This window comes from Apis florea, unplaced genomic scaffold (assembly GCF_048593485.1).
Source record: "Apis florea isolate Af1SG1 unplaced genomic scaffold, ASM4859348v1 contig_2839_pilon, whole genome shotgun sequence".
Lineage (NCBI taxonomy): Eukaryota > Metazoa > Arthropoda > Insecta > Hymenoptera > Apidae > Apis > Apis florea.
Genome location: NW_028256653.1, coordinates 429326 through 452474, shown reverse-complemented (window position 1 = coordinate 452474; position 23149 = coordinate 429326). Strand labels below are relative to the sequence as shown.

The 23149-nt window shown below is 39.7% G+C and overlaps 1 protein-coding gene and 1 long non-coding RNA gene across 3 annotated transcripts in view; one reads left to right on the top strand and one right to left on the bottom strand.

Annotated features, from left to right (window-relative positions):
- Sema2a (Semaphorin 2a) overlaps positions 1-23149 on the top strand; it is a 677811-nt gene that overhangs the window by 264416 nt on the left and 390246 nt on the right. The window contains exon 1 of the mRNA XM_012486985.3: positions 17775-17896. Coding sequence (XP_012342439.1) covers positions 17788-17896 — 109 coding nt within the window. The 5' untranslated portion in view covers positions 17775-17787. Of the gene's footprint in view, positions 17897-23149 lie in introns of the transcript that reaches the window.
- The window catches only part of LOC147657750 (uncharacterized), a 62198-nt gene that overhangs the window by 33069 nt on the left and 5980 nt on the right, over positions 1-23149 (bottom strand). For both annotated transcript variants that reach the window (XR_015291835.1, XR_015291834.1), the window contains exon 2: positions 12604-13053. This is a non-coding gene — a long non-coding RNA (uncharacterized LOC147657750). The remainder of the gene's footprint in view (positions 1-12603; positions 13054-23149) is intronic.

Genomic DNA, 23149 nt, shown 5'->3' with positions numbered 1-23149 from the left:
GACCACGCTCGCCTCGATGCCCCGTCTCGATGCTTCCACCGAATTGCGGCCTCGAATTATTAACCGCAATCGTGATTGCCGCTTGTTTTGGATGGGTTTAGGCTATACCCGCGTATCGCGGTCGCTACGAAATTGGCGAGACTGGAAGGGGGGAATGGCGAGAGGAAAAAACCTCTTGAGCTCGATGAAACGATTCAAATAAACGCGCAGCCAGTTAATCAGAGCCACGGCGATTCGAATCACATTTCGCGCGAGGTTTCTATAATTATTTTAACCCTTTAGCTACTGCTACAGTCGCTCTGCACAAGATTGGAGTATCTGGAAACGTAGCGTCGATATTTTGTTTTCAGCATTTTATTTTAGATCTTTCGACTATAAAAGAATCAATTATCGTAGAATCGTTAGAAGATAAATTTTTCTTATCTTCCTTGAAATGTTTTATATTTAAGAGAATAATATGATACAACGATAAATGCAAAAGAAGAAGAAGGAAAGGGCGAATGCGTGTGTCAAACTTCTCTAATCTAATTAATTTTCACTCAGATCTTCAACACTCAGAGTGTTCATCAACACTCTCTCAAGATCTGCATCTGGATATTATTTAAAAGAAATAATCAAAGCCACCACGGTTCTTTGAATTTAATTACAATTAATAAGCAAAAGCGTCCTAGGTGAGATCTTGGGTGCACCGTTCCGGCTTACTTTACGCTCCGTTGGGATTTCACGGGGGTATCTAAGCGAGCAAGCTCCTCCCCCTTGTCCGCTTTCCGCCCCTCTGCTTCCTGATTAGCAATCGTCTCGAGAATTTTTAGCCGCGGTAACGTTTCCGACACTCTCTTAGAGAACGATCTTACACCGTGTAATCACCCGATTGTTATCTCTGGCCAGAGAGGAAGAGAAAATTCGAACGTGAAGTCTCGGTTAAACTTTATCCCGAAGTGAAAATTATCGTGCATTACTGGCTGGTTATTAAATTTCATAAATGTCGGAATCCAGAAATTTCGTTTCTCATAATCAAAGAATGAATTGTTTCCAGATGATGTAACTCGTGGGATAGATTTGTTATAGGCAGCGATTAAACTGATAAAATTCTTGTCTTGTTTGATTCAAAGAAAATAATCTTCAAAATATAATGCAAATATTCCAGATTCCGTGTTCTCCATCCATTTGTCTAAACAATATGTGTCCTCCCTTAACGCTAAGTTTAAATTTAACTTCGTATCTTTAATCCATAAACCTTCGTAATCCTCTATTTTTGTAAAACTCCGAACAAATTACTGCGAAATTACCATTCACTCGAATATAAGATACCAACAGTAAGGAATAAACGTCTAAACTCCTTTACCATTCCAAATACGATACAAATTACGGGGATCAAGAATCGATAGTGGCCAGCTCTCGTTTATCTAAACGTTACACGAATCGTGATCAGCAAGCCGCTCGAGTTATCCTTCGAGGAGAAATCGTGTTTGCGATTACCCAACATCGAAATCAAAATCCATAACTCGATCCGCTGTCGCTTCACTCTCTCTCTCTCTCTCTCTCTCTCTCTTATTCCGTGCCGATAAAGCGGAAATGGAGACCTCGACTCGAAACTTATGCCTTCGAATCAGGCTTGGAAACAGGATCGGCTCTGATCCTGTTTGGGATCAGATCTGCCTCCGTATTTTCAATTATTCTGAAAATTACGCGTGCTGCGCTTTTATTGGACCCTCGAGCGAGCGCAGAGGCGACTTACGTCTTCTTCTTCTTTCTCCATGTGTGAAATAAGACGAGATTGCGATCCACGTGAATCCCATAGAGTCGTGCTGACAATAAAGAGTGATGAAATCTTTCGCGACGCGAGAAATCGATAATGCATGCGATCTTCTCTTCGTTATCCACGATGAGATTCGACGGAGTCTTGGATGAAAGATTGAAACGATTCTACTTGTAATTCTCGCTTAAATCAAGGTCGTTAGAAAAATCTTCGAGAAAAAATTATTATTGGAAAGGAAGATATCTTCTAAAATTCAATTTTAATCAACGTTACTGCACTTTGGTTTCGCTTGGCTTCACGAAAGAATACCTATCTTATCTCACCTCAGAACGAAGGGAGTGCATATTTCATCGATGGGATGCGCGTTTCACGGTCCATTTTTTGGAAAAAGATCGCAGAAGACCATCACGCTGGAAAAAGTTGGTAACGATGGCCGTTGAAGTTGGCGACGAGGAAAAAGAAGAAGAAGAAGACGAAGAAGAAGAAGAAGTATCCCGACGAAGACAAAACGAAAACTCGCGGGGGGAGAAGAAGTTGCAGAAGGCTGGCGTTAAAACCTTTGAACTTCATTTTCACTCGGTGAAGAACTATTTTCCGCACCTCCCTCCGCCCTTCCTTTCCTCCCGAACTTTGGAAGGGCGCTCGTGACTCTTCCTCCCGCCGCCCCTAACGAATTATTCTTTCGACGTAACAGACGTCGAATTAACAATTCATCGAATAATAAGATCCAACAGGGATAGAGAGAATGGACAAGGATGGGCCGGCTAATTAAAAATGTATTGTTCGTTTTATCGTCTAATGGATTTGGTTGGGGAGAGTAATTTGAAGGGGGATAGGGCGGTGCAATTAGGGGTGACGCGTGTAAAAGTCGACGCGAGGGAAATGAGATGTGCGAAAGAGAAGAGTTTTTTTTCGAAAGGAAGGAAGAGGTCGATTTACCTTGAAATCTCTCCGCGAGGTGAAAGAGGATGGAGGATTTCCCTTCCTTTTAATCGTTTCATTGTTTCTTTTAATCGTGAAAAAAGGGACGAGCTTGGTTTACAAAAGGCTGTTCCCTCCAGCTTTTACCACCATCTCGATCCACCAGCTCGCTCGACGACGATCTATTACGCGCGCGTGTAATGGAAATCGTTTTAATGGAAAAAAGAGAAAAATTCTTCGATATTAGTTCGATTGGTAACTATTGGAAATGATATTTTATTGCGACGTCTTCAATCTGCTAGACTCCTTTCCTCAGACTGTGCATTATCAATATACGATATCCTGTAGAAGATCTTGCGAAGCGATGAGAAGAATTTCTATCCATTTGATGATACTATGATATTATTAAATTTAAATGTAATATATATATTTTTAATAATTTTATTACGTTCCTTCGTTCATTTAAATTTGGGATATCGCTTCAGTTCCATTTCTCTTATTTTATGCAAACGTTATGCAAACAAAAATATCCTGTCAAAATATCGTATTGATTTGTAATTCCACGTTGACAGATACATTCAAAATTTTACTTCTACTGCTTCATAAATTACCGAGCACTTTATTTCATTCTCCATTTATAATTTTCAAATATAATACATGCGCGTGCGTGAAATGTTAAAAAGGAGAAGAATTTTCCATTCCATAAAAGTAGAAAATTTACAATCGAGATCTGAAGAGAGAAACGAGTGAAGGACGCACGCGATTAAATGATGAATCGAACAAGAGTAGGTGGCGAGGATGATTTCAGGCCGAGACAATATCGTCGAGTCTATCTATCACCGGCCTGTTTACGAGGGAAACGTAAAAATTCGTCGAACAGCACTCCGTCAAATTAAGCCATCATTTGCGATTCGGCCGCAAATTGATAGATGCCCATCCATACTTTTCTAGTCGTTCATAAACAAGACATTATCACGCGAATATCTTGATAACGCGATTCCATTTGTTCCTCGTATCATGCGACACGAGAGAGGAAATCAGCCAGGAGAAGGATGGAACGGACGGAGTAATGCGAAAATAACAAGTCGGGGGATGAATCATGCGCCGTCAGATTTGACTGCCGCCGGGCACGTGAGGGGTTGCCTATTCGGAAACCGATCAACAGCGAATGGATATTTTATGAAACAGATTTTTCTGACCATCAGTCAGTTATGGTTGTTCTTGTATGTACAAAACGTTTCTCCGCTTTAAGGGGGTGGATATCTTTTAAGGAGGGAGTAAGGTTGATGAGTATCACTTCAGGGCGTTTGCAGTGACGTTTTGAACGATTTTTGATAAGCGAAGGAACGTTTGATCGTATTTCGTTCATGAAAAGCAGTTTGTTGAAATACTAGCTTTTGCTTGTCTTTCTTCACGAATTTTTCGTTCTATTGTAGATGAGAATGATGAGAATATATAATTGTGAGCTTTTAAATTTAGGCACAATTTCATTAAAAAGAATAATCCTCGTGAAGATTACTTTTGGACGTGTTATATTAATTTTTAATATCTTAATTATAGAGTGTCATTTTCATATTCAAATAGAAATCTTATTTATCATTGATATAAATACAAAATTCAAATTTTTGAAGATTACTTTCAGATTATATTATATTAATTTTTAAAGTCTGAATTATAGAATCGTTTTCACGTTCAAATAGAAATTGAAATACAAAATTCAAATTGGAACAAATTTCACAATTATCTACAGCATGTTATTCCATGTAATATCGAAAACCGTTGACGAGAAACCATAAACTTCATATTCACGAATTTTTATTTTCACCTTTAAATTTTTATCGCATTCTCGTCCTTATCAAGAAACAAAAGAATCGTTCCAAGATGGATTGCGAGTCGTGGTGAATAACAAAGACATATTTTCAAGCCACCCTGTACGTAACTCTACAATATCGACATATCGAAGCTCGTTCAACCGTTTCGAACGGCGACGATAGAAAGAAGTGGGTGGCCTTTATTTCGTTCTTAGTTTACTGCATCATTGACGAATTATACGAGGCAACGATAAACGCGTAATAAAGTTGGCCGGTGTAAATAGATTTACGAGGCTTGCACGTGTTGTATGACGCGTGGGTGGCCGAAAGTGAAAGGAGAAGTTCGACATTTCACTCTCTTCAAATAATCGATCGAAACATTTATATATCGAAGCGAGGACCATCGATTTTCCTTTCTGAAATGAAAATACAATCTTCAGAGTCTTCAACTCTTCCTTCATGAATATAACATTCGATTTATTAAAGAATTATTTTTAAAGAATTAAAAGATCGACTGGAAAATTTCTGTACCATAAAATCATTCGATTAAAAAATTATTTTCTTTGGATTATTCATTTCACATTATAAATATTCATTTCACGTATCTTCTCTTAAAGAGAAATGTAATTTTTCGACAACAGCGTGGATAAGTTTACAGCTCTGTTGACTGCGCGCCTCCTTTTTCCACCGACTTCCGGAATGGAGACGTAAACTTTCACAGGGATCGTCGTTCCCTTCCGTTATCGCGCCGTTTAAAATCCGAACGATTTCTTTTCTCGTATACACGATGACGTCGTTGCGGTATTATCCGACTATTGGCGACAATAGCTGCTCGAGGCTGCAGCGTAGCGAGTGTTACAGATGTCGCGCAATTGCGCGGTGCAAACGCGGGTTGGAGAGAAACAGGGTTGAGATGGAGAGACGGCTCGAAATTACGTATTTCAAGTTTATATGGTGCACGTACGACGCGCCATTAAGTTTTACATCGTTACGGAAATTCATAAATATGTTTGACGTATATGACAAGCATTTTTATATTCTCTATTCTAAAAAAAATCAGATATATAAAATGATAAATCATATCAAAGGCAAATCTGATTAATCTGGTTTTATAAAACGTATTTGTTTAAATACGAATATGCAAATTTATTCGTTTCTCATTCTTCGGAAAAATTACAAACTTCGTTCGCAAAATTTAAACAGAAGAAAGGCGTCGCGAAACGCTCAACGAACATACCAAATAAAAATATATTTCATCGTGAAAAAAATTGTTTTTTCACTTTACGCAATTCTTCGGTTTGCATGTAAAACTGTTTATTTTTTTTTTATTTCGCGCAAACTGCAGGAGGAGCGTCGTTACAATTCATACCGATGGAATCCAATTTTCAAAAGCGCATCACCGCGGGCTCGCCTCTTCCCGCGAGATCGTTTCCGGTATCGCCCCACTTCCGCCCCACGTGGCAACGTTATCGCGGGCGTAAAGTTTAAAACGTAACAGGGCATAAATCGGGCGCGGTAACGACCCAGTTACCGGAACCGTTCTCACCTTTTTGCGAACAGGAGGCGTTGAGGCTCGAAGCCAGAGCGAAATTGGAGATAAAATGGGGAAGGAGAGGAATGTTGGGTGGCCGACGGACTGACGCGCGTCCACTCGTTTTCATAAATTAATGCGGAATTATTTTCCCGCCGGAAAGGAATAATGGGGATGACACGATCGAGATCCGCCTCGTTTTTTTATCCGCTCTCGTTCGGCTCTGCCCGCTTTTGTCCGTATTATTTCTCCACCATCCTCCGCGTTGAATATAATTTTGGCGTTGAATTTCTTTCTTTTTTGGAGAGAAATGGAAGTTATTAATCAAGATAAGGTGGTTTGGTTGGAGAAAGGGATTTTGATTCAAACAAATTTTCGATGCTGATGAGTTTTTTTCGGTAATTTGATAAGGTTCTGTTTCAGGGAAGTAGAAGGAAGTTTCTTGCCGGGTGGGAATAATTTTGGAAATACGGTTTAATGGCTTGAAACGACGACTGAAAATTGTGGAAAAAAAGAATTATTAGAATGAAAATAATGCATCGTAAGAATTAATATTGCATAACAAGCATTATCAGGACGGATTAAGAAAGAGTCTTTAGAGCCCGATAACTTAATAATATCCCAACTTTATGCACATTAGGATAAACGGTAATCCTAATTTTCCTGTTAAAACAAACATCCATCGTTAATTCATATTACCAAGCCTCGCTAACAACCAACTAATAATTACCAATTACCTTTTAATAACGAGTATAATGGCTAATCTCTTCGCGTTGACCTTCTTACAATTTCAATCCTGTGCGATTCACAATATCGACCCGATTCTCCAACCATCCCAGGCAAGCGATCAATTAACTCGTAACTCTAAAACTTGTCGCGCATCGGATGGAACGTTTTGGAAAATGATCAGCAACAGCAGTGGATCGAGCTGGCTGAATAAACGGGCCCAGTTATATATTATTATTCGACCGATCGGTTTCATGGAATATTGAAATTCAATTTCACCTTGCCTGTCCGCGATTCCACGTTGAAAACCCTTGGATATGTTTCGCGCAACAATCGAAATGCCGCATCAAAATTCCTCCATGAATGTTTAAACACCTATTAGCTAACCGACCGAAATTAGACGGCAATTTTGACGGGCGTTCTTCGACCCGATCAAATATGTACGCGGGTCGGGATGCCCTTCCATGAATCATAAACGAATATCCTCCACCAAAACGCCCCCAATCCCAAGCGGCAAGAAGCATAATTCGATCGGCGCGTTCGATTCGCGGTATTCCAATTCCAACCAATATTTCTTCGAATTGAAATGATCTCGAGCTGGAAGTCACATCGTGGTAACAGACAAAATAGAAAAATATATTTCGATTGATATTTTTTCTTCGAATGAATTCCCCTTGAAAAAAAAAAGATTTGAAGATCATTATAAAAAAAGAAGAAAAGGAGACCTGGTAGGGGTGGTTAGAGCTGCTTATCAGCGAGCAGACAAAGCAGTGGCGTTCGAGTAGCGAGCGCACACTTTTAATATTTTTAAAGTACGTCCGATCCTCTATGAAGGGTCTCCCGCTAACGAAGCAGAATCGAAGCGGCGAGCCGGAAAATGGAAGGGGTTGCGAAGAAAGGGGGGAGGGAGAAACGTAAGGAAAACTGAAAGAAGAGAGGAGTGTTCGAAAGAAGAAAGCGTGGAGAGGAAAAGAAGGAATCGGGACGAGGGAAATGAAGAGGAGTTTTTGCAAATTAATCGCGTTAACGCACCGTCTGACATCGTAATCGGTTAGGCCGGAACCTGCGACGCCTTCACCTCGATACACACCTTCGCTCCTTTATCCTGTTATCCCGAACAACCCTTTGAGAGATGGGATGTCTCGCTCCTTTGAGAACGATCGTTCCAACACCCTTTGTCCTCCTCCCTTCATTTTCATTCTTGTCACGTTTCTTAGATCGATTTTCTTCTTTCGTTTCATTATTTTCGAGAATTATTACGTTACACTTATCGGAATAATATCGATCCTCTCGCTGGTTAGCTCAAGAAAATTTCTACTTCTGAATTTTCCTTGATTGATTAAGAGATTGTAAAAAAAAAAAAAGAAAAAGTTCTTCGCGCGTGAAATAAATAAATCATTTAAACACGTGTTTGTTTATCATTCGGTTGGAACAGATCTCGTTGGAATAAATCCGAGCGTCCGTGGTCGCGTTTATTCGCGACTTCCGACAACTCGTCCGAACTTTTAATAACGTTGCTGTCCGTTTCCATAAGTGAGTTATCGGGACGAAGTTTCGCCTTGTCGCGCGTATTGCCTCGAGTGGGACGGCTCGCTCGAGAAATTTGTTTATAGGTGATGATTGCATAATTAGATCACGCGAACCGGCTCGCGTTGTTGGGAGTGAAACCTGGCTACTATAAATCGCGCGTGAGACGTGTAAATCGGGTTAATGCACGTATCAGATTATACAGTGCGTACGACCTTTCCAACTTGATTTATTTAGAACACGATGATTGAATTATGTAAAGTTGGCAGCCGAGATTATGATAGAATTAAGAGTAATAGTTTAACACAGCCTCGTATTATTATTCCTACAAAGTGGCTAATGCAAACGTTTCGAGCCGTGAACATGTTGTTGTTAATTTAGAATAAAATAGCGTGTGAAAGTTTCCAATCTCGTAGAAAATTACTCACTTTATATATCGATTTCTTTAATCCGTTTTTTTTAAAAAGGGATCACTGTAAACGACAAAAATTTATGAGGGAAATTTATTTTATTTACTCGCTGGTTGCTTCTCTTAATGTTTGCCACGAAAATACTGTTTTCTCGAGCATCAAATCGTACCACGTATAATATATCCCTTCAGGATTTTCGAAATATAACCAGTTTGGAATTTATTATCGATCAGCATCGTGTCCATCATCCCTCCGTGTCGCGCCTTCCCTTTCATTCCTCCCCTTGTATCTTTATCGTGCAACGTAAACGCGCAATTTTGGACGCCAGCGGATTAAGTAATCGCTCGAATAAGTATAGCCAACAATACTTTTTCGTTAACCCGCGAGGATTTTCCCGAAGGCAATCGAATTATATGTGCCAGTGCAATCAGTCTGAACGAAAGAAAAAAAAAAAAAAAAAGAAAGAAAGAAAAGAACGTGTGTGTGTGTGTGTGTGAACGTTCGAGAGAATTATTTAAGGGAATTTAATAATCGTTCTCGACGCGTACGAGTGAGGAAGAGGGAAGGAAACGAGGAGAGGGAAAAATTCTAAATTCAATTGTTATCTCGGTGCTCGAAAATGTATTCCATCGATTGATTCTCGAACATCGGGGGATATTCAATTATAAAAGGCTATCGTAATATTTTTCCATTTAAAAAATACCGGGGTCGGCCGGTATTGGCAATTACGCGTGACTATTTGCGTATTGTAATTTCGTTGCCTCGTTCCAGGGGAGAAACCACTCGAAGGAGCGGAAACTCATTTGCGATCTCCCTCGATCGGTCATCCACCATTCTCGATATTAAATTCTTTAATTGTTTGTTGATGAAATACGATATCTCCGCTTTCCTTCTTTCTTTCCTCTCTGTATTTCTTGAGGAATTGAGGGGGAGGGGGAGGGGAGAGAGGAAGGGGGAAAGATTACGAGTATAATTATTTTTTATATTGCCTATCTCCTTCAGATTCCTCGTTGATTTAATGAAAAGAACGATCCTTTTGTTTGTCTTTTGTTTCATTTCTTATCTTGCCCCGGCAAAGATAGTGGATGGAGTTGAACGAAATTTTTACGGAAATGTTATTTTATTTTTTTTTTACTTGTTGCATCGTATTGTGTTTATATATTCGTGTAAGTATAAGCGATAGAAAAGTAATTTAAGAAATACTGTAAATTAAAAATCCGATTTAGAATTGTTATTAATATAACAATGCACTGTGTGCAAAGTTGCCAGAAGAAATCTCTCTCGCTATATCTTTTTCCAATAACATTCGCAAATAACAAAACATCGAGTGGCATCGAGTTTAAACTTGGCGCCATTTAAGCGATACGATGATAGAGTGGAGATTAACGATCGCAAGTTGAAGAGCATTTTCAATAGTCCGAAAGTCTTGGTGTCCGTAGCAGCTGTTCAGAAATGTCTGCGGATTAGTAGTATTTTCGAGAGCAACGACAGATGTTCCCAGACAAATGGAAGCGAAACTTCCTATAATTGAAATTAATGGTTTATCATCTCTTCCCTGGCTTTTAATAAACGTAAACGCCGTCATTAAATTGGGTATGTTCGTTATATAAATGGATTGTGAAGTTACGACGTGGATAAATACGCGTCCCTTTCGATAGTTCTCGTGTTTCTCATGGATTATAATTTCCACGTGCAAATTAGCATTTTCCTTTTTTCTTTAATAAATGTAAAACAATTGCAGTTTACTGATCTGAAATGATAATTCATTTCAAAATTGTACTTGAAAATTCTACTTTCTACTATTATTCGCAAAATTCGAGAAATCTAACCATCTCACGAACGTTGTTAACACCCTAAATCACATCCCTTACTTAACAACACATCTGATATCCATGTATCAAGCAGTTCACAATAACGACAACTACTTAAAATTTACTACATTACCGGCACAACTGCAACACGCTTTGACATCGTCAACTTTCACGAAATATGCATAAAACCCTCCCCTCTCGAAACTATTTTAGTTAACAGAACACCCCCCTCCCCAAAACTCGTTCCGCGCAATTATCGCTCACGCTTTTGCATTATCGCCGTGGACCGTTAAAATTAAGTTTCCCCAACTGGGCAAACTCGCCTCGCCAAATACCTGCATTCGCTGGTTCCAATATAAAACACCGATCACATTATCAGCCAGGAATAACCAAGAACGGACGAGACGATCGATTCCATTCCAAAATTAATTCCATCCTCCCCTCTCCACCCCTCTCTCCCCGCCATCATCGATCGAAGGCCCGCGGCATCGTGGCATCTCGAAGGTGACGGTTGCCACGTTGGATCGTCATAAAATCCCGTCACCAAACCGGTGAACGCAATCTACCGAGTAACTAACTCGGTTACCGCCCACTTGTACGCCAACCTCGCTCCCTCTCGCTCCATCGCGCCTCCACCCTCCTCTCTTCCTCTCTCTCTCTCTCTCTCGAGGGCCGCCGCTCTCTTTGCAACGCGTGTACCTGCCCATTATGGCTAAAAGCGTAGCACACTCGATTATCACGTCGTCGCGCGTGGCTGAAAACTGAAAATGCCGTGGGCCTTTGACGGTGTAAGAGCAGCCGACATTAGCCGGCTGAAAATTCCCAGCCTTGTCGAACACCGCGAGTTGTCCCGATCGATCCTTTCAAGGAGGAGGAGGAGGAGGAGACAGAGATCGTTTCTCACCTGTTACGCGCAATGATTCGTGTCTCGAGCGAGGTTGAACGTTTAACGTTTAAAATTTAGATCGGGTTCGTCTCTGTTACGGGGGGAAGCATTTGCATTTGCATCGTGTCAGCGAAATTCTTAAGGCAGAAAGGGAGTGTTCCTCGAGATTTCGATCGCACACCCTCGAATCGTTGTTATTACAGGAGAGCTTGTGATTTCGGGGAAAAAGAGGAAGGGCCTTCGAGCAGGAAAAGCAGGGTTGTTTAACGTGCTTCAAAATTCTTATAGCAAAGTATTTTTGTTTGCTCGAAATCCCTTCGATAATGACATGGAACGATACTTGGAAGAATGAAATCTCGGTATTGTATCAAATCTCTCGATGTAGTTCTCCTTTTTTCCCCTCCCTTTCTCTTCCTTTTTGAGGATCTTAATTGCCTTTATCCGCGATTGAAATGGATTTAAGAGGAAGACGAGTGGCTCGAAATTTTTCAACGTCTGGACAAAATTTGTTCTTCATTTTTCGTTTTTTTACTTTAATAATATAGTATCTATTATTATATTTGCATATGTATTTACTTTACTACGCGATGATCATAATGAAGATTAGCAATCATTAGCAATAAATTCGGGATATTATTAACAGCACGTATAGATAACTTTCATTAATCTTGTATTAAGCTAATAAACCTCAGCCAGGCTACGGATAAATAATTTATTTCAACATAACTGTATTTCATCCTTTGCGGCATGTTTGCGTTATGTACGTATATCTCCGCAGTTATGTTTGCACCCGTCATACTCGTCATTAACAGTTAATTAAGATACGCTAATCATTATTTACCGATAAAAATTCAAATCGAAAGATACGATACCTATAAAACAAAATTATTATAGATTCGTTTCGAATATATATAAAATAATATCGAAATTACGCGAAAAATATTCTAATTATCCACTTACAAAAAAAATAAAAAATAAAAAACAAATATATCTGCCTATATAAAATAAAACTTCCATTCCATTTCGTTCGTTTCGAGTAAAATAATTTCATTGCAAAAAAAGAGTTGATAATGAAAAAAATTCGAGCAAATATAAAAATGAATTTTTCACAAAAATTTTCGTCCATCGAATATAACGATGCACTAACGCATACGATAAAAAATTCACCAGCAAGAAAATTTCCATCGAAAGAAGAAAGAGAAAAATTCCAGAATACAATACCTGTACAAAATGGTGGCTGGCTTCGATAAAATGGTAACAGGAAAATGGTAAATTGTCTATCCCCGAGGAGGATGCTTTTCCACTTTGCTTTTTATGCACTTTTCACCTCACGCCCCATGAAAGTCCGTGTACGTCGAGCGTAACCGCACAGCTTTCAGAAACTTCAAAGAGTCACTCAACTGCCAGCCTTGTCCTTTTACGTTCTTTTAAACGTGGCGCGCGCGCCCGCCTGCCACCTCTCCTCTTCCAAAGTAAGTGCTACGTGGGACCAAGGTGGAACCGCTGGAACCGCAAGCCGTCCAACATACTGATTGCGATCCACCGATTGGGCTGGGACGTCTTACTCGACAATCGGGAAATTGCACAAAGGACGAATTCGGCCGTGGAGACGTTGATTTCTGACGCCCTCTCGCCCCGCCACTTGATGCAATTGCGCTAACGAGGCGGCACCTTGATGCGAAAAACAGAATTTGGATCGAGGTTAATAAAGCACGCTGGAAATGGTGAATTTGCTAGAATAAACAGTTGGAGAGGATGGAAGAATTTCACAGGTGAATTGTTTTTTTCTGACAAATTTTCCTTGTCGTTGGTAATTTTTCAGTAAGTTTTTTTTGCGAAAGGATTGAATTGGGGATCGATACATTGTTGTTCCAAATTCTTTTTATCGCGCACAGTGAATGCATTTGAACGAAACTATTGCTCGAATATTTTTATTTTATCGATCGATGTAGAAATTTTTCTGAATTGTAACACGAGCAGTTAATAAAGCAATGCAGCGTTTCTTTATTAGCTCAACAGAATAAATGGGGGTTGAATAAGAAATAGAAAATACCAACAAAATATGAAAAGATTATAACGTCGTTTTTTGCCACACGAAAGAGTGTACATTACGATTATATCGTATGTCGCTTCTTGCGTTGCAAGAATAGTTTAAAGATTAAACGTTTTTACCTGTAACGCGTTTTTAATCCAACAAAGAGCATCCCACAACTTCTTTGACACGAAGAGAAGCTAAGCGACACAGCGGATGAAACAAACGTCAACTGAAAACTTCTCTTCTAAAAATATTCCTCAACTAAATTCGCGCCAGATATTAATTTAAGAATTCGTCGACGAAGCTGGCATTTTTCCGCTAATTAATTTCTTAAATATCAGCAGAAAACCATTTTAAACCCCGGTTGGAAAATCACGAAATGAAAAACTGTTTCTTTTGATAAAACGGTAATTAACCATTTCCCTCCCCCGCCTGAACCGTGCAGATCTCTTCATTAGCCACAAAAGGGGAGACTTGTCGCGGGGGTAAATAGTTTTTCCCGATGTAATAATTTAACCGGCCGTTGGATGGACCAGGATTAAACTTGGCCGGAAGGAGACGACGAGAATCACTCAGAATCTTCAGACACGGATCCTGCAGGCCCTTGGTCGGTCCAGAATCGAGATTATAAATATTGATCCTGAGCGTCCTTCAACTTTGAGTGCACTCGAGCAGTCCCTCTTGTCCCGCATTTCTATACCCGGGTCGGTAGAGGGTCGGTAGAGGGAGGGGGGATTCTTCGTGGCGAAATTGAAATCCGAGAGGTTCCTCTTCCGCCCGTTCCTTCCGCCAGAAAGAGAGTCAAAGTCGCTCGGGCAAATTAAAATTGTAGGGCATTGCCCGTGGACAACTGGCCTTTGATGGCCGTGCCAACGGTCACGGATCATCTACTCCTACGCTGTAAGGAAGAATCGTCGTTGCCAGGGGAAGGCATTTCTTTATGGGGGAGGGGACCCGTCGAGATGGGCGGAAAAAGGACCGTCGGAGGATCGATCGATCTGCGAAGTAAATACGAAATTTGAAAATGGATAGATTTGTTTTGCCTTGTAAATATCACCGTGTGCTCCATTTTTATTTTACGCGTATAAACATATATAATCTGGTTATTGTATCGCGTCAACTTGTTTGTGATAATCGATTTAAACCTGTAAATGTTTATAGAATACAATTGGAAGCTTGAGATCAGGCAATCAATATTACTTCTTCCAATTCTAATAATTCTTATAATATTCTTGTAATCTTGTGTCTTGCAATCACAGATACATCTGTGGATATATATTGAATTTTTAATGTATTATTTTGTCGCTATCTTTTAAAGGCTCGAATAAAAATTAAAAGCGAAGGAATTACGCGAAGGCCAATAGGCCGAGATTAAAGGCAGACTCTCGAAGATCAACGGACGTTAGGCCGACGTTCGTCCTTTCGTCTCTAAATCGGTTTAATCGAGCTCTCGTTAACTTAGTTATCGTTAATGCCCGTTGCAATGTAGCTAAGTGGCTGTTGCTGCTGCTGCTGCTGCCGCCTCGAGCTAGACTGCCTTCGAGGCTCGCATCCTTTTCCAATTACTTTGCTACCGCCAAAGTACTGATTCGATTAATCAATTAACGTAAGTTCACTCCGAGGGAGACGTGCTTTCGGTCCAGGGCAGACTGACCGGCACAGCTTCTCGTTATGACGCTGGTTTTTTTGAAAAATTCGACTTTTGCTTCATCTTCTTTTGGTGGATTTCATAAAAATTTTGTAAAATATCGCAACAACGATTATTATTATTAATTGTTAATTCACTTCTAGTTTGCTTATCAAAGTATCAACAATTTCTAAATTTGTAATTTAAATATTAAATATATGCAATGAAATATTTTTCTATTATTTTCTATTGATCCATTCGGTTATTGTAGAAGTTTGAGAGAAGAATTTGAATAGAATTTTAATAGAATTAGAAATGTATGTAATACCCGTGACATATTTCTCATTGGAATGCAATAAAACGACGACAAGATATACGGAAATTTCAGGGGTTGCTGTAAAGAGAAGAATTCAATTTTCATTTTCGACAATGAAATCATCTCTACTTTAATTCCTTGTAAAGAATTCTTATATCGCTTACTCTTCTTGTAAGAAAATATCATATAAATTTAATTAAATTACTATATTTTCAATAAATCTTTTTTAAAGATTCCTCAGATTACTGTTGATTGTCACGTAAAAAATATGGTATTTGTTCCACGGATAACCGTTCTAGAAATTCCAAATGATGTTAAGTTGAATCGATCGTGTGGATCGTTTTAGTACGAGCTGAGTCTGCATCAGGATTCCAAAGTGCAGTCGAGTTTGCCGATTCTGAGAGAGCGTGAAACGTTACTTCACCATTCAACGATGCTGTGGACATTCTCTTCATCTTCCTCCATCTCCCCCACCACTCACCTTCTTCTCTCGTCGCATGCAATTACTCCGATTTCACCTTCAGGAACGAGTAATTACCATCTCCGGGCTAGTTATAATTAATAATAATGAATTCGATGCGTACTCCCGCCTCCTTCCCTCTTCCATATTTCTACGTTCATTAGTCGTCGACTTCGTCCATTTTTCGACGTCAAAAAATGGTGGTTCGCCTAATGATGTTATATTTAGAATGTAAAATTTAATTATTCTTATCTTTTAAATTTTATTCGCCCTCACCTATAATAATATCCGTTTTCAAAGAATTCCTCGAACGAGATAATTGAATCTTACATTCAGACATTTCTACCTATTTTACCTTATTTTTCGAGCGAATAACTTGTCGATCCAACTTTGCATTATTCGATAATCGTTATTCGAAATTATGTTGAGAAAATAGATTTATTTGTACGTAAAGAAGTTAAAAAAAATTCGCAAGGTGGCGCGAATTTCTCGCCTTCGAGTTTTGCCTGAAGACTGCTTCTTAGACTGCACCTCGAGTGGCGGTGTATTTTGAAATCGAGGTAAACGCCACTGGCGGAAAAGAGGATTTCTGATTCCCGTGAATCAGACCTGATGAGCGACTAAAAACGAGCTACATTGTCGCGCCAAGTTTGAGCCCGTAATTTTGTCATGCTTGTAGCTTCGACGAAACAACACGGACGATAAATATTGCAACTAAAAATATTTTTAACAATTGTTTTGACGACAAAAAATAGTGAATTAACTTCTTTCCCGTTTCAAATTAAAATTTCCCCAATTTGTTTTTCTTTCTAAATTAAACTATCATCAAAATTGAATATTTCTTCCAAAGTCTTCGAGTCTTTCTCCGAAATAATAATATCAATGATATTCAATCTTTTTTTTTCCAATTTTCCAAAAAAAGTAGAAATTTATCACGTACCACTAGAACGATTCCTTCAATTTTCTTACTCAGCCTCGTAAAGTGTAGCAGAATCGCGATGGATTTTCAATCATCGTCATCATTTTCGATCAACCAGCTTGTCGATTTAAAAAAAAAAGAACGGTCATCGAACGAATAATAAAACGGACGAAATAAAAGCGAGGAAAAGAGGGGTGGTAAATATACCTCCTCCCCTGGATTCGACGAGTACGAATAATCCCGTTTGGTGGGGCGCTGCGTTTAGGTGAGAAAGTTTTGATTTACGAGGGGCAGGCCCGTCCGATACGAGAGGCAGAGGCGGGAAGAAAAGTTTGCCGGCGACCGAGAACGGCTCTATTAGTACCATTCGTTATTTTCTTTCGTGGTCGGCGCAAGAAACATCCCCGCAAGTTGGCCAATAAGAAAGAGATCCCCGAAGGATATCCGTTCGCGGTTCAAGAGACTCGGCTCTTGCTTTTTCGCCGTTGGGAAACTGGTTATTGATACTGCAACTCGTTCGAAGAGGGAAAGTTTCTTCCGTGCACTCCTTCCGGTGTTGGGTGCTAGGCTGCTCGATAAAAACATATTTTGCCAACAGGGGGACGACCAAGCGATGTTAACAACCTCGCGCTCGTATCGTTTCTCATTATTGCCGTTACTCGCTTCGATCCGAAAAGAGTAAGGGAAAAGTTTCGAGCAAGCAGTTTTGACGCCGTTTAGAACTGGATGAATTGCGATTTAACGGATAGCGTTTTAACTCGGTGAGTCTTGGCCGATTGCCGACTTCGAATTTTGGTTGAAATTTAAACTTTAACCAAATTGTTTTAGCTACTTTAAGGTTATTAAAAGGAACAAATGTTTCAAATTAATTGTTTGACTAGAAAATGGGAGTAAACTTGAAGTAATATTTTATATTCGAATTAATAAAGAAAAGTTTTTTTTCTATCGTTACTTTAAAGTTGCAATATAATATTTGTTCGATCGATACTTGTTCAGATTTCTACATACGAAAATTCAATTCTTGTTTCAGTGTTTGAGTGTTAGCACGATGGATACGTCAAGGAATCGAACGTGGCTGAGAAGAATGGCTAGTCTACTCTGGCTCGTCTTTCTATTTGTCGGAGTTTCGGCTGGAACTCTGGAGAAATTACACGAAGGTAAGTCGTATCCAATTTTTATTCAAATTCCTCTCATTTATTTACACGCAGTTGCGTGTAACTCGAAATATATTCGCTTCGTAACTTGATTAATTTAAAAAAGAAAAAGATTTAATGTAATTCCAACAGTTGGACAAATCTCATTCAATTTACGTAATTTTTATCGTACAATCGGGGAAACGCCATTACGATATCCCTGCCTGAAAAATACAGAGCGAAAAGTCATTATCATTCCTGTCTGTGACGCGCGCCGTCACTGACAGTGTTCGAGTGACGATGATAAATTTCTGTTTAATGTATTGAACACCCGTGAGATTTATCACATCTACAATAGCTGGAAATCACTCTTTATCGATAACAAACGTTACACGAATTTTCAAATTCCCTTTAAAAATTTTTCGCAAGTACAACAAAAATTTTCACTGTGCTATCTTCAAATTTAAACTCAGATTTTCCAACCCGTGATTCGTGCCAGGACTCTCATACGTTGCGACTTGTCTAAAATTTTACGGCTATTATTAAGGAACACGTCGAACCACTCTCGATTTCAACGAGACACAGGAAAGCGTTAACGAGAGAGCACCGTGCGATTTAACCATAAATTCGATCAGCATAACAAGACGAAATCACGCTCCGCCATACGTTTGCCGCCTCGGCCGATGAAACGCTTCTTACGCGCCATATCTACTCCATGTTTCGTTCCATGATTATCGAAAATTTCAATCTCTGCTCGAGATGTTTAACGTCGTGCTATCTATGCACGTTGGGCCAATGTGAGCCAACGTATTCGAGCATCGCCGATATTTGGCTATCGAATCGTTGAAGATTCGACACACAACCACCGAGTTATATTTACTTAGCACTTATAATTATTATATACTCGATATGCTGGTGGATATCGTTCTTTGACTCGAGAAATAAAAATCGGCAACGAGACGAGCGGGCGGTCAATGTTGACGGTATAATATCGACAAATTACGTATTTATGCGTGGAAGCACACTCGACCGCGTCAGCAGCGAATCCTTCTGCGATTTGGATAAAAACGAACGTGGCAGCGAATCTTTAAAACTTTATCATATCTCCCCCTTAAAATCGAACATATATCGACGAATCAAAAACCGTTTGCACGTAATCAAATAAGATACATATCAAGAAAATCAAGACTGTTACCTGCGTATCCAATGGTAATTAGAAACATCGGAGGGGAGGGAATGGATCGCGTGACACAGAGACGAGGGTTTTCGAGCGCGAACAACCGTCGAAACCGTTTTATCGAGTTTTCCAGAGAATTATCTATCGCGACCACGATAGATAGAGTATCTACGCCTTCCGGCCGATAGGTCCTCCTCCTCCATCCCTCCCCCCGTCTCTCCTTTCCTTCCTGTCTCTTTGCTCCGCTCCACAGCGGCGGAGCCCCTCCTCTCTGTGAAAGCCAGCAAGCTCCGTTGCAACTTCCGACTGAATAAGCATCACCTCACTTCCGTTTCCGACGATGTAGCCTTTGACGTAATACGTACGCCCTCCCCCCCACCCCCACTCTCTCTCGTCCTCTTTTCTCGGTTACCAAGCATCCATATCTACTTCCTTTTTGATACTTCCCTTTCTCTTCCGGTCCCGCTTCTGCATTTCTTTATGGAACCAGAGAAACTATTCTTTGCGGTGTTACCATTATTGCCGCGTCCTCTTCCTCCATCCCCTTCTTTTAATACCCCTATATTCCTTTCATCGAACTTTTCACGTTGCGTCGTTTCTCTTAAACCGATATCCCTTTGACTTTATTTATTTACTTATTTTTTTTTCTTTCTTTTTTTTTTTTTTTTTTTATATTCCTTTCCGCGAGGATCGAGAAGCGAGTTAATCGAGCTTTGTCGAGTACGCTTCTTACCGATTCTTTGTTCTGTAAGAATATATATATATATATGTTTCTTTTATATTTCTTTAATGTTTTATTCGTTTTCGACACAGAGCGTTTATAACGCTTTGTTCTTTGATACTCTCCGCTTTACGCGCGGAATTCTTGATCGAAGAAATTAATTAAAGGATAGTAATGTTTTTTTATTGCATCGACACTCTTGAGATTCGAAATGAAATAGGGACAGAGTTTCAGGGGGAGGATGTTTTTAAGGGAAATGAAAAATTTCCATATGTTTACTGTTCCACGAGATTTTAGATTAGACTTTGAACGACGATTCGTTAAATTTTTTAATCTAAACAATTTATTTTATTGATATTACGATACATTCAACGAAATACGTACGATATGTTATTCAGAGAAATGCTTCTTTTTACTCGACGTTGCTGAGCTAAGTTACCCAAGTTAATGATTCTCTAAACCGAATTACGAACAGCAAATAAAGATGGAATATCCATTAATGCCTCGTTTCATCCATTTTCTGTCAGAAAGTGCACATTACAACCATCAAAGTTCGTACTCCGCTCAACACATCGCGAAAATGTTAATTTAATTCAACGCGAAACACCAATTTGCTTTCAATCCTCGACTCGAAAATAGAAATTCCAAATTCAGTGTCAAGAAGAAGCATTGCTTATGATTCTCGTGGAATACAAATACGAACCTCTTATTTTCCACTCCATCAAAGATGCAAACTTTCCACCGAAAATTCCGTGTCGTCGCGTTTTTAAAATTTTTTAATCTCAAAATTGAATCTCCTTCGATATCTGTCGTGAAGATCGCGCTCGATCTTCTTTAATTACCCTTTTTGTGAAATTAATCTGTACGACATCAAGAACGAGATCAAGAAAAATCGACACCATCGTTATAACGCACGATATTATGTTCAAGTCATAAATTGTAATATCGAATTGCGACATTGACCGATGTTTCGACTGACCTGCTCAACTTTTAACTAACAGGCAAAGGATAAGACGAATATTATTTCAATTACTTTTTTTTCGTTCTAAAAAATCATTTAAAAAATCTACCAACAATAATAATACGTAACAATTTTCCTTACAACCCCAACTCCAACTATCGCTATATAATTTTAACTTCACAATCTCGTGCATATCGCAACATCTTAGCTCCTATCATTGTCTATTAAAAATTCCCCGACATTATTAAATTAAAAATGAAAAATGACAACAACAACGAAAAAAAGAAATATAAACAACGGACGAATCTAATCACTTTCTGTCGCTAACCCGATAAGGGCCCCGATTTTTTGCGCGATCCAGGGACAATCGTCCGTGTATAGGTTCGTTCCACGTGTTCGCCGAACCCGTTTCCGGTTTCCGCCCGTGAAAAATTGCCCGTTTCGTCCGCCTCTGCCGAACCGTTACGCCGACTGATGATGCAGGCAAGCGCACGATGAAATCTCGCTTCTTACGCTTCTTCCCATTTCTCGCTCGCTCCCACTTTTCTTCTCGCATCCGATGAACACATGATCCAGTACCAGTATTTCCGCTATCCTCGTCATCCAGTCTTTTCATTCGTCTCTTCTTTTTTTTTTTTTTTTTTTTCTTTTTTTCGAATCCTCGACACGCAGGAATATCCCCTTCCCCCTCGCGGGAGCATCGACATTCATCATCCGGGGAAAACTGAATCTCAGCAACCCTTGTCGAGGTACGCTCTTTGAACGATGGCAGAGACAGACTCGCCAAGATGGAAGATAATTTTTTAATGGCAAAAAAATGACCAAGTTGGAACCAAGATTTCGTTGTTGTTTTCATCGAAATTAACGATTATGTTTGACTCGTGTGAAATTTTATTCAATTATTCTTTATCCACCTTCGTTTCGAGAATAACGGAAGAAAATTAGTACCCATATTTTTCGTTGGATTATAAATTTGTTATTGGACGGCGATGTAATTCGAGCGAAGATCGATCGAAAGATAAGGAGAGGGTCGCAGTTTCTATCGTTTCTATCGTTAATTATTCTTTATCCACCTTCGTTTCTAAAATCGAATAATAATACAAAAAAATTAGTACCCATATTTTTCGTTGGATTATAAATTTGTTATTGGACGGCGATGTAATTCGAGCGAAGATCGATCGAAAGATAAGGAGAGGGTCGCAGTTATGGTTGGGGTAGGGAGGAAAGGCAATTTCGACATGGAGAGTCCCATAAATTTGACGGGGCAGCGTAAAACCAACTGCGGATTGTATGCGCAAATGCAAGGTGCATGTCCTCCGCGTCGTTTTTGCCAGCGGCCGCGAGCCAACAAGCCAGGCCATCCTCTTGCCAACGCTGTCTTTCGCTTCTTATCGGCGCAGTCGTAAAGTGCATTCGCTCTTGATAATAATACGTAACGAAAGGCGAGCCCCGAATTATCGCAGTAACGCAGTATTTGCGATACACGGGACGAAAAATACGAGGGCAAAGGAATTCCTTTACTGTCTACCCCGCTAGTAAATGGGCCCATTAAGAAATGTAATATCTTTTACTGTTGCCGCCCAACTGATATTTAAGTAAATTACGCGCGGGGAGAGCAACGTGACGAGATTAGAAAATATGAAAGTATTCCTCTCAGAGATAACAAAGTTTCTTTGAACGTCCTCTGTGCACCACTTATGATCTCTCACTCGGTTACGATTCCGTTTGATGCTCGAACTTTTGTATACGAAATATTTGACAAGTAACCAGACATTCCTTAACTTCGATTCATCGATTTAACGTACAATTTTATTGAAATCGAAGCTTGAACGACATAAAATATTTCGAATACAGGACTCTTACTATTTAAATAATTGGTCGAATTATATTTTAGAATAATTTCCATGAAGCTAGAAATTCTATCTATATAATCTAACAGCAAAATCGTCGTGTCTGGCGAGATCCAAAACCCGAGCTTCCCCCTATCGGAGGAAAAAAGAAATCAATTTGGTTTCGCGTTTCAATCGGTGGATTACAAGTTCCCGTGTATTTCCTTTTTTTTTTCTCTCCCTCCTCTTCCCCTGAATTCGTCGAAATCGTGCCAGGTGCGAGGTTATGCAAGTTGCCTGCCCTCCTGTTGTTTCTGGTGATTGGAAATCGCTTTTGTCGTTAAGCCAAATCGCATTTCTAGATTGCCTCGTTACCTCGAGCTATTCTGGACACCTCTGGACAACGCCGACACGGGGAACGAACGAGAAGGGATCTGTTAAAGCCTGTATTGCAAAAGCCTCGTCCAATTATCAGCGTCTACAGGGCTCAAAGCAGTTGTTCCTTTATTGTGTTTACTGATTGCTGACGACGCTCCCGAAGGTAGCTTCGCTTATACAGGAAGCACTCGATATCCAAACATATCCGAAT